Genomic DNA, 20,320 nt, shown 5'->3' with positions numbered 1-20,320 from the left:
GCTGAAAATAGCAGGTGCAGAAACTTTGGATATAATTCACGTTTCCAAGGCAAACATTGGCGGTAAGGCGTCTTTTATGTTTTAGCAGTATTCCTCAGAGAAAAGAAACAAGGAATCCGCTTGGGCCTGTCATTTCCTTGTACCCGTAGTGATTCCCTCGTAACAGCGATTCAAGCCAGTCCCCGCAACATGTTCATAACAGTGAAATTTGCAGGTTTGGTGAAATTTTCTGGCACATTAACCTATAAATATCAACTTACTTGCAAAAATACGGTTAACATATTGCGCTGCTGAAAAGAACCGCATGGGAAAGTCTTGAGCGCAAAGGGGATCATCATTTCAAGATGATGCATTAAACGCAATTGAGAATTTTTTCAAAAATGGCTAAAGGAAAAAAATGCTTTATTGTGCTCCACAGGCGGGTGAATAACCTAAAAAGGCTTTAATTGAACAATGAATTTTTTCTTGAAGTACTTAAGGACTTTTTTCAAGGATTATTCGGGGATTCTTTACAGTTACACTGCGACCAAAGGTTTCTCAGCTCCGTTTTTGAATCAGAAAAATGAAATTATATTGGAAATGCGACCGTCCGATATGGAAATTAAGTCATTTCCTCGAGCGTAAATAGATGTTCTATTTACTAGGAAGAAACCCGATGTGTTTACCTTTCGGCTTAATCATAATGTAGTGAATTGTCAGAGAAATTACACCAATAAATTTATCCTCGCACCTACGTTAAAAATCTTTGTTCACGCACCAGAAACATTATTAATGAGTGAAAGACTTTTTGAAAGATTACTAAGTCAATTGCCACCTTTTAGTTCAAATATATTTATATTCTAATTTTTCTTGAAATGTTGGACTAACTACATTTTTTTTCAGATGACAAAAGCGAACTTTTCAACCCAAATTGTAGAAATTGTCTACTGCTGAGTAACATCAAGGAAAGATGTGATTGTGAAGATGATGGTAAGTATGATAAACGAGCTAACTATTTCTTTTCTCTCTAAAAGCATAATAGAGATGCAAAACTTTGAAATTGTCTCGACTCCAGCTGAGACTCATGTCAATATTTACACGTCATAGAATTCAGAAAATTCGTCGGAAATTCACTCAAATATATGCGTGACCTAAATTTAGTGTCTTCGGTGGGATGCCTCGTTAAAAATAATACTCAAGCAAATGGAAAACTACGTATTGCCGTTTCTGCGGTTTTCGCGCGCGTTAATGACAATCGGGTTTCTTCTTCGCTGAACCATTAACAACATACCTTAAAAGGAAATTGATCACAAAAAGGCGCCAGTTGTTTCTCTTCCTAAAAGGTTACCCAATTTGTAGCAGATTAAGGGAGTTAGATAAAGGAAAGATTTTGATAGTAGAATAGGATCGCGCTTGACGATCAATACATGTACAGTTCATAAAATTTATTTAATGACACGTGCGAAAATGATGTATGGTAAGAAAAGGAACTGGATAAAATCGAAAGAATTGCGACGAATACCTTAAGAGTTACCCTTGAAGTAAGGTTAGTTTGCACATAGCACTTGGCTACCTGGGCCCGTTACTTTTGCGATCATTTTCCATATTTGATGCCGGTATTCCTTACCCAACATCTATAATACCTTGACTAACAGACTAAATCTAAAAGCAATAACTTGGTTTTGGTTTTACGACATTCATTCGGAAAGTTCTCGTTTTATTTGAGCTTAGTCAAGTATGCTCTATATTCACTCGTTGGTTAAAGATTAGTTTGTTACCAGAGCTAGATCCGGAACGGAAGAATTTACCACCTAACGGCGCCATGAAATTTTCCTTCAGATTTTATCGACCTATCTGATGAGAGTGGTTCGCTGAAAAATCTTCAAAGTCACCCAATGGATTATGGGACAAAATACTTGAACGAAAGAGAGATTCTTATTCTTGTAAAAGGAGAGAGTAAGTTTTGCATTTTTCCCCTTACAACTGTGTTTATTCTTCTTCGACTTTAAAGCCGTAGTTTACTCGATACCTCAATTTTTCCTCATCTTTTGCAACAGAAACAAATGGAGAAAATATGACGTTTGTCCCGTTATTGGAAGGAATGGAAACAAATAAGGCTTTTTTAGGTAAGTAGTTAGGAAAGTGACGCTTCATAGTAGGGTTTTTGACTGAATACCGAAAAACCGAAACTAAACTAGTCAAAGCAGCCTATCAGAAATAATTAAATACGTTTAAACGTCCACTTGAAAGCCAGGGAAAACGTGCGGACCAAGACGCACTTTATACGAGTTAGCATCGAGTTTATTAGAGACCTACAAACAGCATATATATAGTATCGGAGGTAACCTAAACAACGTATTTCCTCGAAATAACGCCCGGGCGCTGATTTAAAATTCCGACTTAAAGGGTTGGGGGCGGTGAGACGGGGGAAGGGGGGAAGGGGTCGCTTATTTGAAGGCGGGTGCTTGATCGAGGGAGGCACTCATTAAGTTTTCCTTTCCTTGTGAAGAAACTGACTCCTTATACCCAGTGTAATTTGTGTGTCGTGAAAAACTGACCTTTATCTCTTCACAACCAAGTATCAGTATGCATACCCTAAGTACTCTTGTCTATACATTTCCTTGCTATGCTACTTACCGGGAGAATCTACTCGACAATAAAAGCTTCTTATTTCCTTATTCTCATGATATTGATCAATGATGCAGCAGTGCTATTGCAAGGAGAATTCAGATGCTGATCACTCTTAGACTTCATGAAGGTTAAAAGGAATAAATTGAAGGTTTTACTAGTTCTTTTAAAGGGGAAAAAATTATTAAAAAAAAAATACACCGATAGCAAACAACGATGAAAAAAAAAGCCTCATTTAAATAAAGTAATTGAAGAAGGATGACTTTAGGATAACCAGGATAGAAAGGATTAGCAGATTACATAGAGCAAATTAGTTCCATTCAGCATTTGGTTTTTCACTACGCATCTTTATTACAAATGTTTACGGTTTTTTTTATTTTTTTTTTCAGAGCGGCTCAATCCACCGCCACCAAAACCAGAGAAAATCCGCTCAGCAACAAGAGAGTCCCCAAGCAGACTTCAGGCTGAAGTGGCACGTGGAAAGAGAGCTTCACTCGCACCCAGGCCTAAACAAAACCAACTGGCACCCCCGGTGAACTCATCAAGGTCCTTGTCCCCGGGAAGAAGGGGTAGCAGAATGAGGAGCCAAAGTGTACAGCTAGCGCAAGCTCCGTTAAGTTCTTCGCTTAATTCAGCAAGACGTGCACGGTAACACAGGCACGGGCATTTTATTTTTATAGCTTTCTTTCGGTTCAGGGATTAGTTCAAGGATTAGAAGAGGTATTTCAGGCCGACAGGTTAGTTTGTGAGTGGTTGTTGAGCCTCCACCGCTGAGTCTAACAGATGGCTAATGTAGATTTAAGTGGAACGTAACGTTCCACTAACTGCTGTGGAGAGAACAGACATAGATTTGCTTTGCTTGAGTACTGAGCAGGATTGCACCAAACATCTCCCCTCCCTCCTTATAGACAGGTCTTTCCTGACATCGAAAAAAGAACTACAGTCAAACCTATAGTGAGCAACACTAGGCCTTTATAGATTATGCTAGTAAAAGTAGCATATTATGCTAGTAGCATTGCTTTTTTGGCGAAATTATGCTATAATTATGCTCTTTTTTCCCAAATTATGCCCCTTTTTTTGTATGCTCTTTGAAAAAATTGCAAATAAGTCCAAAAAATTCATTTTTTAATTAGAAGCCGTTGGTCTACAGGAAAGAAACGCAACAAATCCACAATGAAATTCTAATAAACATTTGGTTCATGTTAACATGCGTACTAGTACTAGATGATACATGGCCTACAATGTGATTTCCGGTTCCGGTGCTCCCCAGACCTGGGCTCAGAACGTTTCATACGCCGCTCAGTGATTCGCAGTGAACTAAAAATGCTACTACTTGAACTAAAACTTAAAAAATTGAATAACGTCACCAAGTGCTTGGAAGTAGAGATGTAAAATGATCAAATTGTAGCATCAAAAATGATCCGATAATTATCCAAATATGCAAATTATGCTAGCATTGCTACTTGGCAGAAAGTTTGCTCAAATTATGCCAAAAATTATGCTAGCATAATCTGTAAAGGCCCAAGCAGCAATGTATTAAGCAGTCATCCTGTCAGTTAAGCGGTCGGTTGTCAAAGTCCCATTTTTAACCTCTATTTATTAGTCACCTCATAGTTATGATCACCTCTATTGAGCGGTCGCGGTCACCTTTGACTGAGTTCTAACGGCCTGTTTGTATTGTCTTCCCTTCTGTTTTTTCCCCCTGTATTGAAGGGTCACTCAAAGCGGAACCACTCAAACAGAACAAAGCTTAATCTTTCAAGTAAAATCTAATCCATGTTTCTCTTCCAAAATTAAGGTTGGTAGTATATTTTAACGAGTTTTTGTACTATATTTAGCGGTCAACCTGCATTGAGAGGGTGACCGCTTTCAAAAAAAGGTTTGACTATAAAAAGATTTTCCATCCTTCTTTAACACGGGCATGCCAGTTTTTGAACAAATAGCTTAGTCGAATGAAAGCTCGTATAATTTTTCATTAACGCCGAGCAAAGGAAAAATTTTCAACCATATTTTACAGAAGAATAAAGGCTGATAGTTTCTAAAGAAACTGTTTGGGGCTGCGTCGGTGGGGGTAACGAAATAATTTGAATATATCAACAAAGTTGATACAGAAGTTTACGGACAAAACTCATTACCTGAAAGTAATTGCACGCAAGTCATTTTTCAGAACATTTGGTCGTTCTTTAATAAATAGTAGATTGAAAATAAATAACTACTTTATAGCTATTTGTCTTCCATTGCATCTTCAATCTAATGTACTTGTATTTATAATCTGTAAATTATATCCTCTATGATTTCTCTACAATGGTTCATCTGATCTTTAATCGAAAATTCTCTTCTTCGTTGTTTTAGACTTGAGCTGAATCAAGAATAAGTTAGAAGTAAACACTTTCCTATTCCCCAACCCTATTAACATTCGGAATCCGGGCCCAGGCTTTTTTGTCCCCGTCTAGTTGTGGCTCTGTCGGGCCTGGTGTCTGAATCGGTCTCGCAGCATCTACTTAGCTGACAAAGAAACTGGCCTATCGTTGACTTGAGAACGACTCTTCTCATTTGGCGATTAAAAAAACCATACAGCATAGGATTGAAAGCTGTCATGCAGACAAACAAAAATGTCACAATGAAATCTAACCCGTTGGAAGCGGTGCTCTGAGAAGCACCCGACCAAATACCAACAATATAATAGGGTGCTAAGTTAATGACAAAAGTTAAAAGTAGAATAAGGGCATTCTGCACCGTTTTCTGCTCATAAATGGAACTCTGGCGCGTTAAACTTTGCGTTATAACTTCTCTTCGCCTTCTCATCTCTTCCCTGTGGAGGGTGTTGTCTCTGCTCGAGGGAGATGGCTCGGAAGAAAATGACCTCGATGTGGCCGGCGAAGAGACATTTCCCCTTTCCGACATAGAAGGAGAGGAATTACTGCCTTGTGAAACGTCCCTTGATAAACAACATGCCAGTTTCTGGCACAGAGTTTGCGAATGTTGATACGTAACGCCGTTATCACTCAGTCCACGAAGTGTATTGTAGTCCGTCTTTTTTCGTTGACGCTTTGTCTTCAAATAAATGGCACGATAGATGTAGAAAAGAATCCCGAGAGGGACAAGAAAACTAACCACCACGAGATATACAGAATATACCAGGTCTGGTCCACCATCTTGCCAATCGACTGAGCAAAAAGCTTTACCAGGAATGTATCTGTATGAGCTCCAACCGAACAAGGGTGGAACAGAGGTCACTAATGCCGTGAACCACACAAATGCCACCATTCTTTTTGCTTGGCGAATACTTATTGTGTCAGATAAAGGCTTGACGATAAGATAGTAACGATGAATTGCAATAAGTACTATCGAAAAATTGGACGCCATTGATACCAAATTTATCAGCATGCCAGATACCTGACACCATGCGATATCAAATGGCCACTGGTCCATGATTAACGATGCCATGGTGTAAGGAGTGTGCAGGAGGGCTAAACTAAGGTTGGCGATTGCTAACGAGAATGGGAACAGATTTGAAGGAGTCTTTAAACGGTAGGGCTGTAGCATGGCGCAACATATGGTGCTGTTTGCCACGAAAGCTACCACAAACAGGATACCGAGGAAGAAGACTTCGGCGACCTTCTCCGGTTGTGAGCGGCTTGTTGGTGAAGCCAAGAGGCCAGTCATTTTTTTAAACATGGATTGAAAGACGAACTGCTTCTATCCATAAGCTGGAAGAGGACAAAAACTTTGGATGAGCATCGCAATGTAAATTAGTCACAGTCTGAAAGAGTTTCTAAAGCTTATGAATAAAGGCTGATAGTTTCGAAAGAAACTGTTTGGGGCTGCGTCGGTGGGGGTAACGAAATAATTTGGATGTATCAACAAAGTTGAAATGGCAAATTGGCCACCGTAACGATTACAACGTCGGAGCGAATAGAGGAATTGTAGGTTGTGTGTGCTTTTCAAGGCAGAAAATGGAGCTACGTTATTGGTGGGAACATGGCAACGAGAAAAACAAGAATAAATTAGTGGAATGAAAAGCGTCGCTCCGACGAAGGGCTAACGCTCGAAACGTCAGCTTTTGTAATCGTTACGGTGGTCAATTTACCATTTCAACTTTGTTGATATATCGAAATTATTTCTAAAGCTTATGTCCAAAAGTTTCGGACCGTTTTGTCCTTTCTCAGAGCGTATGACGAAGGCCTAACGTCTAAAACGACGTACAGCTTTAGAAACGTAATACCGTGACGGTGGCCAATTAACAGTAACAACTCAGTTGATAAAACAAAACTGTCTAATAATATCCCTCACTGACGCAGCACCAGTTTCTTTAAAAACTGAACGCCATAGATAATCATGCTTCGTTTTCTTTTCTTCTTTTTTAATCGTGCTTTGAGCCATTTTGATGAGCTTTTTTTTGTCCTTGTTCATATTTTTAGCTGGGCACGTTCTTGATAAATTTCGGGGTACTTTCTCATTATGTTACTTTGAGACTAAGGGCATTGAAACATCGAAAAAAAAAAGAAAAAGAAAAGAATTGTAATTCCTTTCACATAATTCCTTCTAGACAAAGAATCTCTCATAATTACACAACACAATTAATTTCTACTTATCTACTTGTTTATTCACTGGATTTGTCGTTTTCAACTCACTTTGCGTCCAAGGCTTGACGCGCTCATTGCAAAGAATAGCACATGTACTCAAATATCGCTAAACTATGAAGAAACAAACCGCCACGCCTGAAAGCGGAGCTCCAAAGACTGCCTACTGCTTATTGAAAGTACGCTATGGGAGTTGAATTGATTTTGACAAGAAATTCAGCCAATGTAAACAAGGCATACTCACTAAGGACGAAGCACTAAACACTGCAAATAATTATGCTAGCCCTTGAAATCAGTCTGAGAGTTCAAGTGCTGCGCAAACAAGGCGCTGTTATACCATCGTATTCAAGATAAAAAGCTTAAAACGAAATGAAGCTTATGAAAAAATACCGTCGACCTCAGCTTTCGTTTCCCAAGAGTTCTATATGAAGCGATATTCACAGGCAATATACTAAATGAGTTGTTAACATCCCCACAACTTATGTGGCAGTCATCGGCTTTTCAATTGTGTCACTCTCAGAGTTAGAAAAGAATAAGAAAGACTCATTAGAAATATTATGATTTAAGACATCAGATATGTATTATTCATTTACCTTTGTCCGTCCAGTGAAGACAAAAGTGTGTCTGTTGTGTTACCCTAAATCAAAGTCTTTGTAAGAGATTTTCAATAAAGCCGATTAAAGTGAACTATGGTTTAACTATTTTGAACACATCTCCCGAATTCGTGGTCGAATTTTTGTAAACTAATTAAGCGCTGACTCATTGCTTCAGATGGCTTTTGAAAGTTTGTGAACCGATTTAAATACGAAGGACGATCCCTTCAAAAATTAACTCAAACATTGTTTCAAAGATCGTTGAAAAGGCATTCCGAAAACTATACGTTTTACACGAGATTTGGCGGCGTTGAGATTTCAGCAATATGTCGGCCGATCTTAGTGTTTACAATAGCTTGTCTAAGCTAAGAGTTTGTAAACTATGCACAGTTCATATTCAACACAAGTACAACTAAAATTATCAAGTATCACCTATCTCCGGCAAAAATTATAATGATTAAAGAAACTTCAAAATACAAGAATTTCACTGTTCTGTTTACCTCTCGAGTGTCAGCCTTGACTGTCTGCGCGGCGGAACTTCTGTTAAGAAAACTGCGTTGAAACTGTGTTAACTGATACAATAATAACTCAAATATGTGTCATCCTCGATTCTATCTTGAGATTTCACCTTTCTTTCTTCGATTCTACGAAAGGTCAAGACATTTATCTCACCCTGAAAACTATTCCGTGATCGAGAGATCTTACAAAATTCACAGAATTGCGCCTAAAGTATCCCGCGGCCCTCTAACCGCAATAAACCGTGACCAAAAAATATTGGCCGACAAGTTTACAGATCCTTTGTTTGCATTTGAAAGGCAATTAAGTACGGAGAACAAAAGATTGAAGGAGGGTTCAGACAGCTCTGACCATTAGTTTGTAATAGCCGTAAATAGTTTACCTGGTGTTGCTTACAAGTAAAGTTGAACTATTTTAAGTTGTCGGCAGTTTCAAGAGTTCATCAGTCCTAAATTTAACCGACGCAAAAGCATTCAAATATCGAAACAAATCAATTGACACGATGAAATTTGAATTACTAAGATTTTGGTCTTGTTTGCGATGTCAAAAATATTATTTGGATTGAAGTTTAGGTTTTTTAAGACCTTTCATCGGAAGTAATTTGCTACATGCTATTGCGTTCTCCAATTATGGACTCGCCTTACTCGTTGAGGGCAACTTTAAAGAAGTAAAAGGGTTATAAAGATTACTTACTGAGCCTCTGGATTGACGAGTGGTACTGAAAGACCTTGACTGAAATTTAAATTGTAAATCCCATTATCCATCTATGACTCTTAATTCTCGACTAAGACTCTGACCAACGGTAGTTGACAAGACTTAACGATTTTCCTCTGAATATTTTCCTTTCATTTCCTGTCATGAGTTTATCATGGGTATTCAGCACGTCTGTGTATTCAATTTTTTTTTCCTTTTATTTAATCTACAGACTTTTGATGAGCTGTTCAAGATTTTTTTCTAGACTGACAATGTCCGGTGATTACCAGCTGCAAAGAGATTATTGGGGATGGGCAGATTATTGTTTGAAAGCAGTTCAACTCATCGCCTCCTTAAAATTGTCCTGCTGTTTAATCCCATCACTCAATGCGGGCAACCTGACGCAACACGTTGGTTTCGTCTATGGAGCATGCTGCCTGCCAAAACCAAACAACAGCCGCCAGCGAGACCACTAAACTCTTCGCATCGTGAAGTCCGACAGGGAACGCACTCTCAGAAAGATGAGAAAAAAAGAAAAAGCCATATTGCTTTAACTTTCGAGCTGGCTCGCCACTGACTTCTCCACAAATAATGCAAAAATGGATAACACTCTTAAACCAAAATTTCCACTAAGTTTATTAAGCACTTTGCAGGTCTTCAACGATTTCCATTGAGTTTCTTCCTCCCGAAACTCTTTAAAGCAACAAGGAAAGACATCAAAAGAAGCTTATGAAATAATGAAAGTGGTGTGAGTTGCGTGATATCGCGAGCGTCTAAGTTTTATCGGTTTTACCTACACAACCCAAGATTACTCTTGACTCTCAGTCGAAGACTCGGGTGCTCAAGCGTCGTCACGAAACTCTCTAGCCCAGTGACCTTGTAAGCTCATTTGTTTGGATAACGACATGCTATCATCTCCAGAGGAATTAAGTCACGGTCTTGCCAAAAGGTGTATTCTACCCCCAAACATTTCTTTGTTTATTTCTAATGAACGTCCTTCGATTTAATTGAAGATCTTTATTTAGCTCGCGCTTATAATTTGCTTAAAAATGCTGCACATTTAGTCAGCGTGCACGGGTTCATGGCAGTTCTGTTTTCACTCTTAATTTTTTGATGAAATTGCGTGAACGCCGCTGGATATTCACGAAAAGTCCCGAGCGCGAGTTGGTGACGAAGCCGCGGTGAAGTGTGTTCTAGAAGAGACTGGGTTCCATCTCATGTGTGAATCCGCTGAAGAACCCTCGACCTGCCGAAAATCTCTTCCGGCAGAAGCAGACAATTTGTCATTTTGCGTGTCCCCGTCTCCTCCCTCCTGCGTTTGGTCGCCGCTCGCGCCCGCACTCTCCGTTGAAGAATCGGTTAACCCACCGGAAGAGGGTGGGGGGTCATTCTTTGGCTTCCCTGAGATTTGGCCATAGACCGCCAAAGCCTGCAAAGTAACACAAGGAATGAGATAGACCACCGAAGAGCCAACGAAACAACAGAGCAGAACCTCTTATTAATGGACCATCAGAAATACTGTGACAATTTTATATGTCCATCTCGTGATGACGACTATTTTTTTTTCGCCTAGACGAACGCTCTGATAAAAGCACAAGACAGGAGTGCCGAAACGTTGGGTCTAAGAATTGTAATTCCCCGGTTACATTCATTAAATATTTAAACCAGAGTAGCATCAAGCCATGTCTGAAGTTAACAATAGCCAATCACAAGAAATTAAGCCCAGAATCCATCCCTTCTTTTTTTTTTTTTTTAAAAGGCAACATTGTACGTTTCGGGGTCAATAACGGCGATGAATCAACAATTCAAAGACTATGTGTGTTCGTCTCACTGCGCAACGGCTACACATAGCAAGATAGCGACACTCCGCTACTCTTACAGCTGCCAGGACTCTAACAAGGTACCAAGTGAACACAGTTTGATTCTTGAGCTGCGTGGCTATAGAGGCTTAAGATAGCTGGGAAAACCAGTTAAAAAACAATCAATCAACAAACAAATAAATAGACAGTTATAGAGACGCTAATACTAAATAGACAGTCAAAGATACTGATAGGTTTATGCGGAGGAGAAGGCCTTTATTATTGGAGCTTCGTCTTCAGCGTTTCTTCGCCCATCAAACTTATTCCCGACGCCCTGACTCCTCTACAATCTCCTTCTATCAACGAGGGCCTAGTCGCAAGTAGAAAAGCTGAGTTGCGGATAGAGCATCTGAAAATTGTACAAAACCTATACGATTTAACCCAAAGATGAGCTGTCTATGTAACAGTTGTGTCTGAAGACCAGTGAAACAACCACACATTTTCTCACCTGCGCCACCATGGAACCCGCGTCTCCCACATTAGCTGGTAATACCACCGTGTTGTTTGTCTTGGCCAGATTAGAGAATGCGTTCACGTACTGTTCAGCGACATTGAGCGTTGCTGCTCTCTCACCTAACTGAAATAAGATCAATAAATTAGTGCGGTGACTTCATGGTTAGTGCACTGGACTCCCAATCGAGTACTCCGGGTTCCGAGCCCTGGACGGCAAAATTGTGTTGCGTTCTTAGGCAAGACACTTTACTCTCACAATGCCTTTCTTCGCCCAGGTGTTTAAATGGGTACCAGTGAATTTAATATGCTGGGAGGTAACCATGCGATGGACTAGCATCCCATTCCGCGGGGATTTGAAACACTCCTAGTCGCTTCATGCTGCGGAAACCAGAGTTAAGCGCCGGCCTGACGAGCTACTTGACTCGAAAACAGACTTACCTTTTCTTTTTTTACTATCACTAACTTTCCCTCTAGAATAATGCTGCTCATAACTAACCAAAAAAAAAAAAAAAACTAAGTGCAACCGTGTATAATGTCTTTGGAAGCGAGATAGACGAAAGAGTAAATGACATGAGAATAGACTACGATAAGATTACGTTTACGATTACTTAACCCATACACTCTAACATCAGCATGCATATTCTCCATACTGTTCTCTATACATTTCGTAAGGTGCCGACAAGGTGACTTTGTTTTACAATCAAGGGCTTCTTTAGTTGGCGATCATTTCCTTATTCCCCATGACTTTTTTGTTTGACTCAGGGGTGAGATTTAATGAGAAATTAGATGCTGATCACTCGTAGGGGCTAAAGGAATGAAAAAAGAGGGATAGGAATGATCAGACATACAGGTCTCTCCTTTGAGCCTCGGAAAAGGCCCGGAGGATTTCTTGCGTTCTCGACGACTTTCTTGCTCATACATGGGGAGTAACATACCTTGTCACACAAACTAAACAAGACTGTTAAATAGACTAACTCGCACACACCTGCTGTTGAAGAGCCAAAGAGACTTTTTCGATTCCTTCCGCGCGAGCTGTTGCCTTTGCAACAATTGCATTCGCTTCACCTGTATCAGAAAGAGGTTAATACCGGTAGGTCAAATTTCATTTGTTGGTAATTCGACGAAAGATGGGAAGCAGCAAGTTACCAGTAGCAATGTTTATTTGTTCCATCTTCCTTGCTTCAGATGCTAAAATCTGACTTTGTTTCTTTCCTTCTGCAACATTGATGGCGGCTTCTCTTTCACCTAAAAGCAAAAAAACAAAAGTTAAATAAAAACGGGAACAAATTGAGAAAAAAAAAAAAAGAAAGAAAGAAACAGGAAACATGAATTCTAAAATAGCATTTGACACTTGTATTGAATGATTATCTTAAACTTATGCTGCTTATGAAGGTACGACAGCAGCCTTAGAAATACGTGTAGTTCTTTTTACCTTCTGATTTCAACACTGCCGCACGTTTCATCCTCTCAGCTTCCACCTGAACCGATAGAATACAGCAAATACTTCAAATTTATCCATTTTCTTGTAACGTTGTTCAACCCTGTCTCTTTTCTATACAACATCGATAAAGGTGCATCTCCAGTGTTCATTATAATGGCATCGTAAAAAAAATGATTTGTTTTGTTCATATGTGCTGTTTATTTGGTGTAATTTCAGTTTGTTTCGTCTCGATGCATTATTGCAGAAAACATCAAGATAGCGACAAACAGTTTGCTCAACTTTTGCAGCAAAGTAATCCACAAACAGCACGGTGAAAGGTGAACTGTTTGTTGCTGTAGCTGCTGGTATAACATTAGGCTATGCATGCCGGAAAAATTGCTTGATACTTGCAGTTTTCCATGTTACATTTTCATGGTCTTTGACTGACTTCACTGTTGAGAAGTGAAGAGGATCGGAGTCTTTGACCTTTCGGGTTTTTGTACAATAACTATATCTTATGCTGTCTTATATTTTCATAACATCTAAAATTTTAGGTCTAAGTATCATGTGAAGCAGTTTACAATTACCTGCATCTGCATAGCCTCAACTACAGTGTTCGGAAGCTGAATATCCCCTGAAAAAAAAAAGAGGCATTAATTTTATTGCATTTCCTTAAAAACTTTACAGCCCTCATATTTTTTGAACATTCCCATCAACCCTTTCACTTTTCAATCAATAAACATCTAATAACCCCAACAATATCACCTCTGAATCACAAATTATTTATTTATTTATTTAAGGATTTGTACCTAGTACAGGAGCAGAAACAATAGGACATGGGTCCCCTACAAGGTTTAAGCTCCAACAAACCCACCCATCCTACCGCAGGAGAGGAAATCCATCACACAGTAATCTCGTGTGTGGGAAATTAACGTCTAATACCCCTAACCCTGCAGGAGACGGGACCTCCATTTATTCGTCCCTATCCGAGAAGACTAGAATATCCAACCATTTCTTGATGTTATAGAAAGGTAGCATATCCTTCTCAATTATTTTAAGACTTTGAGTGTAGGTCCAGCCGGGGCTCGAACCCTCGACCTCCCGCACAACAGTCCAGCGCTCTATCCATTGAGCTAACCGGGAGGCGGTCATGACAATAAAGGACATGATTGCAAACTCAAGAAGCCTTTGATTGTTAGACAAATTCTCCTTGTAAGTACCATAGGTAAAACATGGAGCACAGTATAGAGAACTTAGATATTGATGTTAGGATGTAACAAACTGCAGACTACAACTGACAACATAATATAACATAAGGCTACCTGACTAGCAGTATGTCTACTAGGGGCACGCCTACTCCACATCACTAAGACCTTGGTCCTTTGCAAGAACCATCGTGCATTTTTCAGGTTTAACTGACAGAACACTGTTACCCATTTGTGCTCCTTGGTCAAGATTAGCATTGTATGAGTTGATGATCTTATGTGAGAGCACAACACAAAGGCCACTGACATCATGTCAATCTCAATCTTAATCTTGCAATTTAAAATCCAGCTGCCAACAGATTGAGCTTTTATGGTGGCAGCACCGAGGCTCTGGAACTCTCTTCCAAAAGAACTTCGAGCGATCACTAATGTGAACAGTTTTAAGGCGCATATTAAGACTTATCTTTTTAAAACTTTTTATCGGTGAGCAATTTTATATTCAGTTCAATTCTCAGTTTGACATATTATATTGTTTAAGTTAATTGTTAATTGTTAATTTAATCAAAAGTGTAATGTGCTTTTGATCATTGTATGTAAAAAGCGCACTATATAAATTGATAAATTATCATAACACAAGCTAACCATACCCTGACTTTTTTTTTTGATAAACAGTAAAGAGAATTGACACACTTACGGATTTCGTATCTCAGGCACCTTATTCCCCAAACTTCAGCAGCATGGTTGATTGCCTCTAATGAGGAAAAGATGCTATTAAAACTCAAAATTTGAATAACCCAGTACACACACCTGAAAGTATGCATGTGATTATCATTGATGAGTGGAATTTTTTTCCTTTCTCTCAATCCAATTAATTGGCAATAAATGAGCAATGTACTTAAATAACTGTTTACCTACAAATTCACAAGAGACAGGCAAGGGTCTCTCTACTGCTTTTTTGCTGCTGTGTTTGGACATAGCACATAAATCTACTTTAACAATCACAAAAGGGGGTAGTTTACTCACAATAAGTTTGTCAGTAATAATTGTCTAATGGTAGGGGTACCTCATTTGACCAAATATAGATACACTTTAATGACAAATAATTATCACATATTGGTAATTGAGCCACTGTATGACAATTTATCTATTAGAAAGCAGAATTACGCTTTTTACACATTCAATTGCTGACCATTTTTTTTTAGTAAATTTTCCTGTATTCAAGATTACAGCATCAACCATAAAGACACTAGATCTCACCCACTATATTGTGATTCAGTCTTTCTCGTTCTTGAAATACATGATCTAAACTTATTTTACCTGCAATGTAAGAATAACAAGACAAAGAAGCACTTATTAAGTGAATGTGAAATTTCAGATATGAAGTACAGGCAAATTTTCAGCTTAAACACGAAGGTGCGCTATATAAGGAAGTCTTCCCTGGGAAGACCTAGGCTCATTTGTCACTCACCGTTGACGTGTGCAGGTCAAATTTAAATGCTGGTACACGAACAAAAGGAGCTAATGAGATATCTATTGTTTACTTCCACCAGCATGGTGGCAATGATGTAAAGTGTGAACCACCTGCTTCGATCTCAAATTTACCGCCACAAATAAAGACAGTTTCCACTGGAGAAAGGAAATACAAATCTCAAAAATTCTTGTATTGTGATGAAGACATAAAACAATTTTGAGGAATGCACCCACTGTTCACTGCTTTGGAGTAGCTGTAGCTCAAGCTTACTTGACTCTAAGAGTTCTACATCACACGACGGTTGATTGACAAATGGTCCAGTGGGACCTAAGGCTCCTTTTATAGCGCACCTTCGTGTTTAAAACTTAGGTGGCGTGATATTTACCCAACTCAGACCTCATGGTAGTCTGTGCCAACTGCGTCACGGCATACTCTGGGTCTTCTACTCCATAAGAAGCCTGGTATTCAATAAACATACATATAATCATCTTTATGTTTTGAAAACTTTTCATCAAGCTCACTTTTTCATACTACACATGTGCAAGATATTCAACTGCATATGAAGCATTGCAGCTTGTGAAAGAATTACTTGAATAATTGCCACTCCAAGGCTGCAGCACTCATTAACTTTTCTGTCTCAAATGCAGCACTCATTTCAGGGTGGCACTTTTTCAGAGGTGGCACTTCTTAACGTATATGCCACACCGTAATAATTTGCAAGATATCAAGGTTACGTGCAAAAAGAAGTAATTGAACTAAAAACAGACAGAATTAATGGACTGATTTGCAATTTGTATGTGCATCTCTCATGAAGAGAAAGATGATAAAAACATTTTCAGATTGGTTGAATATCTGTTTGCTTCGTCTCGGTGTATTATCACAGAATGCACCAAGATAGCGACAAACATTTGTAATTTTGCAGCCAAAATAATCCACAAACAGTCACAGCACATATACACTGTTTGCTGCAGTAGCTGCATTAAAAGTTACCTCTGCCAAAGCCAATATCTTTGCCTAATAAATACACTTGTTCTAATAAATACATTTAATTCAATAAATACATTTAATTCAACCTGAACACTAGTTCTATTTCTACCCTAAGTCCACCACTAAAAGTTCCTTACCACTGTGAAAAAAACTCCCTAACAAAAAATACAAAAGACACTTCCTAACTGCAAACACCTGGTCAGTTTTTATCTTGAACTAAACTTCCATGCTGTCTTGTTCTATGGTTTAAGGCCAGTATAGTAAGTTACATTAGGTGCTTGAGGAAATTGCCATCTCTTCACATAAAGTAGTTTTGTCAAAGATACCAGTAATGGTAACTCTGTCATAACAACTGATGGCACAATAACTTTAGTGAAACAGCAGATGAAATTTCCACAATCTGGAAGTAAAATCATGTTAAACCAACCTTGAAGGGATCAACCACACGCAGGTATAACACACCATCCAGATGAAGAGTGACGTTATCTATCACAAACAATCATGATGTTAAATGCAGTGAGTAAACTTCAGTTAGTAATTTATAAAGTTAACAAAGAGTGGCTTGTAAATACAGAGTGAGAAAAGAAAACCAATAAATCATATTAAATAAGTTTAACAGGGTTCGCACACTTTTGACCTGTTAAAATTCCATGACTTTCCATGACTTTTCCAAGACCTGTTTGCAAACATTCCTCACAATGCGTGCTTCTGTTTATTTCTAATGAAATTAAATCTGATTTTTGGACTCGTCAGTTAACTTTTCAACTTAGGGTCTTATTGCCTTTCACTCGTAGAGAGCGTATTAATTTTCCATGACTTTCCATGACCCACACCTAAATTTCATGACTTTCCAGGCCTGGAAAATGAAATTTTGAAATTCCATGACTTTCCAGGTTTTCCATGACCTGTACGAACCCTGTTTAAAGTTAAAAGCCCACTTGTAATGCAGACAAGTTGTTACATCAAAAGTTACTAGTTTACGAATATTTCAAAATGATAACCAACAAATAGAACAAAGAAGAAACTAACAATGTAATATTCTATCATCTGATAAAACCTGCAAGTACAATCAGGTCTTATTTCCTATAATACATAATTCTTCTATAAGAAAGAAGAACCCTCTAAATGCCTTGCATGCAAGGTGTGGCTTCATAGCTCAGTTGGTTGTAGCCCCTAACTACAGTAGTATCTGTGAGGCAAGGGTTCAAATCTCATGGAAGACTGAATTTTTTCAGACTTCTTGTCTGCAACTGTTAAAATTGCTTTCATCTGTGAGGATCATTTCTTTGCTTGATATTAAGAACATACTGAAAGAGTCTGCTTACCAGCCAAGTGATCCATCAGGCCAGTGCTTAACTCTGGTTTCTGCAGCATAAATGACTAGGAGTATTTCTACTTCCCACCCCCCCCCCCCGCCCCCAAGGGATGCTAGTCCATTGCAGGGTTATGCCCCAGCATTAAAATTTGTCGCCACCCATTTAAACACCTGAGTGAAGAGAGGCACTGTGAGAGTAAAGTGTTTAGCTTAAGAACGCAACACAAATGTCCCAGGCCATGGCTTGAACCTGGACCACTCAATGGGAAGTCAAGCGCACTGACCAAGAGGCCACCTGCCTCCCACAGTACATATTGTAGAGCAAATAAAATTCTTACCAAGTGTGATAGCAGACTGTGAAGGAATTTCAATTGCTATTTCCTTCAGACTCTGCACATATTTAATATCATCAATAACTGGAAGGAGAATGGCCAGGCCCTGGAAAGAAAGTAAGTACACAATATTTGAGTGTGCATGTATTATTAATCTGTGGTAACAGAAAGTTTTCCATAAAAGCTCCCTAGTTTTTTCTCACATAATAAGTTTGTACTTACTGGTTCTAAGATTCTGTTAAATTTACCAAATCTCTCAATTACCCAAGCCTCTTGTTGGGGAACAAATTTAATGACCTATAATAAAAACATCATTCACCAAAGGAGTAAGAATGAAAAAAAAGGCAATACTCAAGAAAATAATTCGAGACCACTCTAATCAAAATGTCGCCCTGATCTCTTGCTTAATTTCAGCTGAATTTTTACAAATTTACTAAACAAACATGGTGCAGAAATATTGTTTGCTGGGTAAACCACATCTTGCCAATCTTTTTGGAAATAACTCAATGATGGGACACAAACATTGGGAAACTATGACAGATAAATGCATCATAACATGCAAAGAGAACTTGTACTTTCATGTGGTTGGAGAATCAGATTAGAATGAGCTTGTAATAAAGATAAGTAGTACATGTATATCTGATGATATAGTGTCAGTAACTTTTGTTCTGGATTGCAACATTTCAACTGCATACAGCTAGTCTTTTTCAGGCCTTAAGTTTGGTTGGATTAGCCTATCCTGTTAACTTTATCAACTGAAGATGACTAGTAGTATGTATTTGCAAAGTTGTTATTCACATCAGAAGGGACTACAAGGCTGTGCTTGAAGAAAAATTGAAGGGAGCCCAGTGCTCTGAAACTGTGAAACCCAGGGTACCCAGCATATGCTTTTTATGAAAAAACTAGCATTCCTGAGCCACCCAAAAATAAAAGTAGGGTGTCAGGGGTCACTAGGTACTGTTAGACCACAACCCTGGACTACATTAAGACAAGAGCAATTATACTTCATTTTCAAATACTTTTCATTTTCTAATTACAAATACATTAACCCCAACATTTCTATCACAGTGCTTGAGGTTGTGGGTGGTTCATAAACTCAGTCTTTGGTCTACTTGTCTACTGAATGCATTTACTAAGCAGATGTGTTACAGCAATTTAACTTACTGTGTTGACAGGCAGTTTCTTCTTTGTCCTACTGTAGCCATATGCCATTGTTCTGATGGCAAAACTTGGCTGCAATAATAGACAGATAATAAAACCATCATATAGGTAGTGATAAATGAATGCAGAAAATGCAAATGAGGGGACGTGTGCTCTGAATTATATTTAGATGGACATGGAACATTTATGATTCTCTCGATTTGTGGGAGGTAAAATGATCTCCAAACTTCAAAACCACTAGTCAGATAACCCTTTACACCCCTAACATCAGTATGCATATGCATAATGCATATGCATTCTCCATACTGTTCTCTATGTATTTCTTAAAGTTCTAGCAAGGAGAATTTGTTTGACAATCAAGAAAATTATTACTTGTTGATCACTTCCTTTATTCTCCAAACCTTAATGCTTGATTCAAGGGTGATATTGTGGGAGGAAATTAGATGCTTGTCACACTTGGGGTTTAAAGTGTTGAGGTTTTTTAAAATTCTCTTCTCCAGTTCTTTCGCATTCGTTCCTTTACTTGAACTCAAAGTTAGACAGAAGTCTTCTACACGTAAACATAAGAGATCTAGAGTAAAGTTGAGCTCAATCGAAGTTGAATGCATGCACATGGGTATATATATATATATAATAGACACCCGTACGCCATTTTGAACTAATTATCTGAGATTAACTCGAAATGATCACCAATAAACATCTGCAAACTGTGACGACGAGACTACGACCCTCCAAAATTTCAAATCGAAGGAAAAAGAAAGGGCAGAAATAAAAAAGGAACAATATAATTCACATGTGAGGTTAGTTATGTCACACAAATCAAGAGATCAAAGGAGAAAGTTGTAAAAAGCTGATTTCGCGGGTAAGCCTTACCTGAGAAGGAGCTCTAGTGATTCTTTGTAGAACCCTGGAAGAGAGCATTACTAAATCTGTTGCAAATTACCGCGGTATTTCTCTCTTCTTAGCTGCTTTTATACTTGCAATAATTCCTTGAAATTTCATTATAAAGAAATAGAACGGTGAACACGAAGAGCACGTGTTACATTAAGGTCAGTGAATGCTCTCCACCGCAAAAGGCGCGACGCATAGAGGCCGCTGATTTATGTGCCTGCTGGCTTAAATTTA

At 38.6% G+C, this 20,320-nt stretch overlaps 3 protein-coding genes across 7 annotated transcripts; 1 reads left to right on the top strand and 2 right to left on the bottom strand.

The window, feature by feature from the left end:
• Window positions 1–15: 15 nt before the first annotated feature.
• LOC111337318 (uncharacterized protein CXorf65 homolog) lies at window positions 16–4,833 on the top strand. The gene is made up of 5 exons (XM_022943597.2): window positions 16–214; window positions 883–969; window positions 1,819–1,935; window positions 2,037–2,105; window positions 2,997–4,833. The coding sequence occupies exons 1-5, from the start codon at window positions 190–192 to the stop codon at window positions 3,257–3,259; spliced, it is 561 nt and encodes a 186-aa protein (XP_022799332.2). The 5' UTR covers window positions 16–189; the 3' UTR covers window positions 3,260–4,833.
• Window positions 4,764–9,458, bottom strand: LOC111337310 (rhodopsin). Of its 5 annotated transcripts, XM_088758852.1 has the most exons (4): window positions 8,993–9,458; window positions 8,284–8,335; window positions 7,784–7,827; window positions 4,764–6,317 (listed from the first exon to the last, which is right to left on the bottom strand). In XM_088758852.1, the coding sequence occupies exon 4, from the start codon at window positions 6,283–6,285 to the stop codon at window positions 5,017–5,019; it is 1,269 nt and encodes a 422-aa protein (XP_088614978.1). In that variant the 5' UTR covers window positions 6,286–6,317; window positions 7,784–7,827; window positions 8,284–8,335; window positions 8,993–9,458; the 3' UTR covers window positions 4,764–5,016. The 5 variants fall into 5 exon arrangements, with proteins under 5 accessions (XP_088614978.1, XP_088614977.1, XP_088614976.1 ...); XM_088758851.1 differs by lacking the exon at window positions 7,784–7,827; XM_088758850.1 differs by lacking the exon at window positions 8,993–9,458 and having other exon boundaries at window positions 8,284–8,962.
• Window positions 9,459–9,604: 146 nt separating this feature from the next.
• LOC111337317 (stomatin-like protein stl-1) lies at window positions 9,605–20,268 on the bottom strand. The gene is made up of 14 exons (XM_022943596.2): window positions 20,069–20,268; window positions 19,199–19,267; window positions 18,257–18,331; window positions 18,041–18,140; window positions 16,815–16,873; window positions 15,786–15,858; window positions 15,187–15,246; window positions 14,624–14,680; window positions 13,312–13,358; window positions 12,737–12,782; window positions 12,451–12,549; window positions 12,290–12,369; window positions 11,300–11,428; window positions 9,605–10,421 (listed from the first exon to the last, which is right to left on the bottom strand). The coding sequence occupies exons 1-14, from the start codon at window positions 20,114–20,116 to the stop codon at window positions 10,134–10,136; spliced, it is 1,230 nt and encodes a 409-aa protein (XP_022799331.1). The 5' UTR covers window positions 20,117–20,268; the 3' UTR covers window positions 9,605–10,133.
• Between the last annotated feature and the right edge of the window lie 52 nt (window positions 20,269–20,320).

This window comes from Stylophora pistillata, chromosome 4, assembly GCF_964205215.1.
Source record: "Stylophora pistillata chromosome 4, jaStyPist1.2, whole genome shotgun sequence".
NCBI classification, from domain to species: Eukaryota; Metazoa; Cnidaria; class Anthozoa; order Scleractinia; family Pocilloporidae; genus Stylophora; species Stylophora pistillata.
Note: the sequence above shows the minus strand (reverse complement) of the source record. Positions and strands in the feature narration are given on the sequence as shown.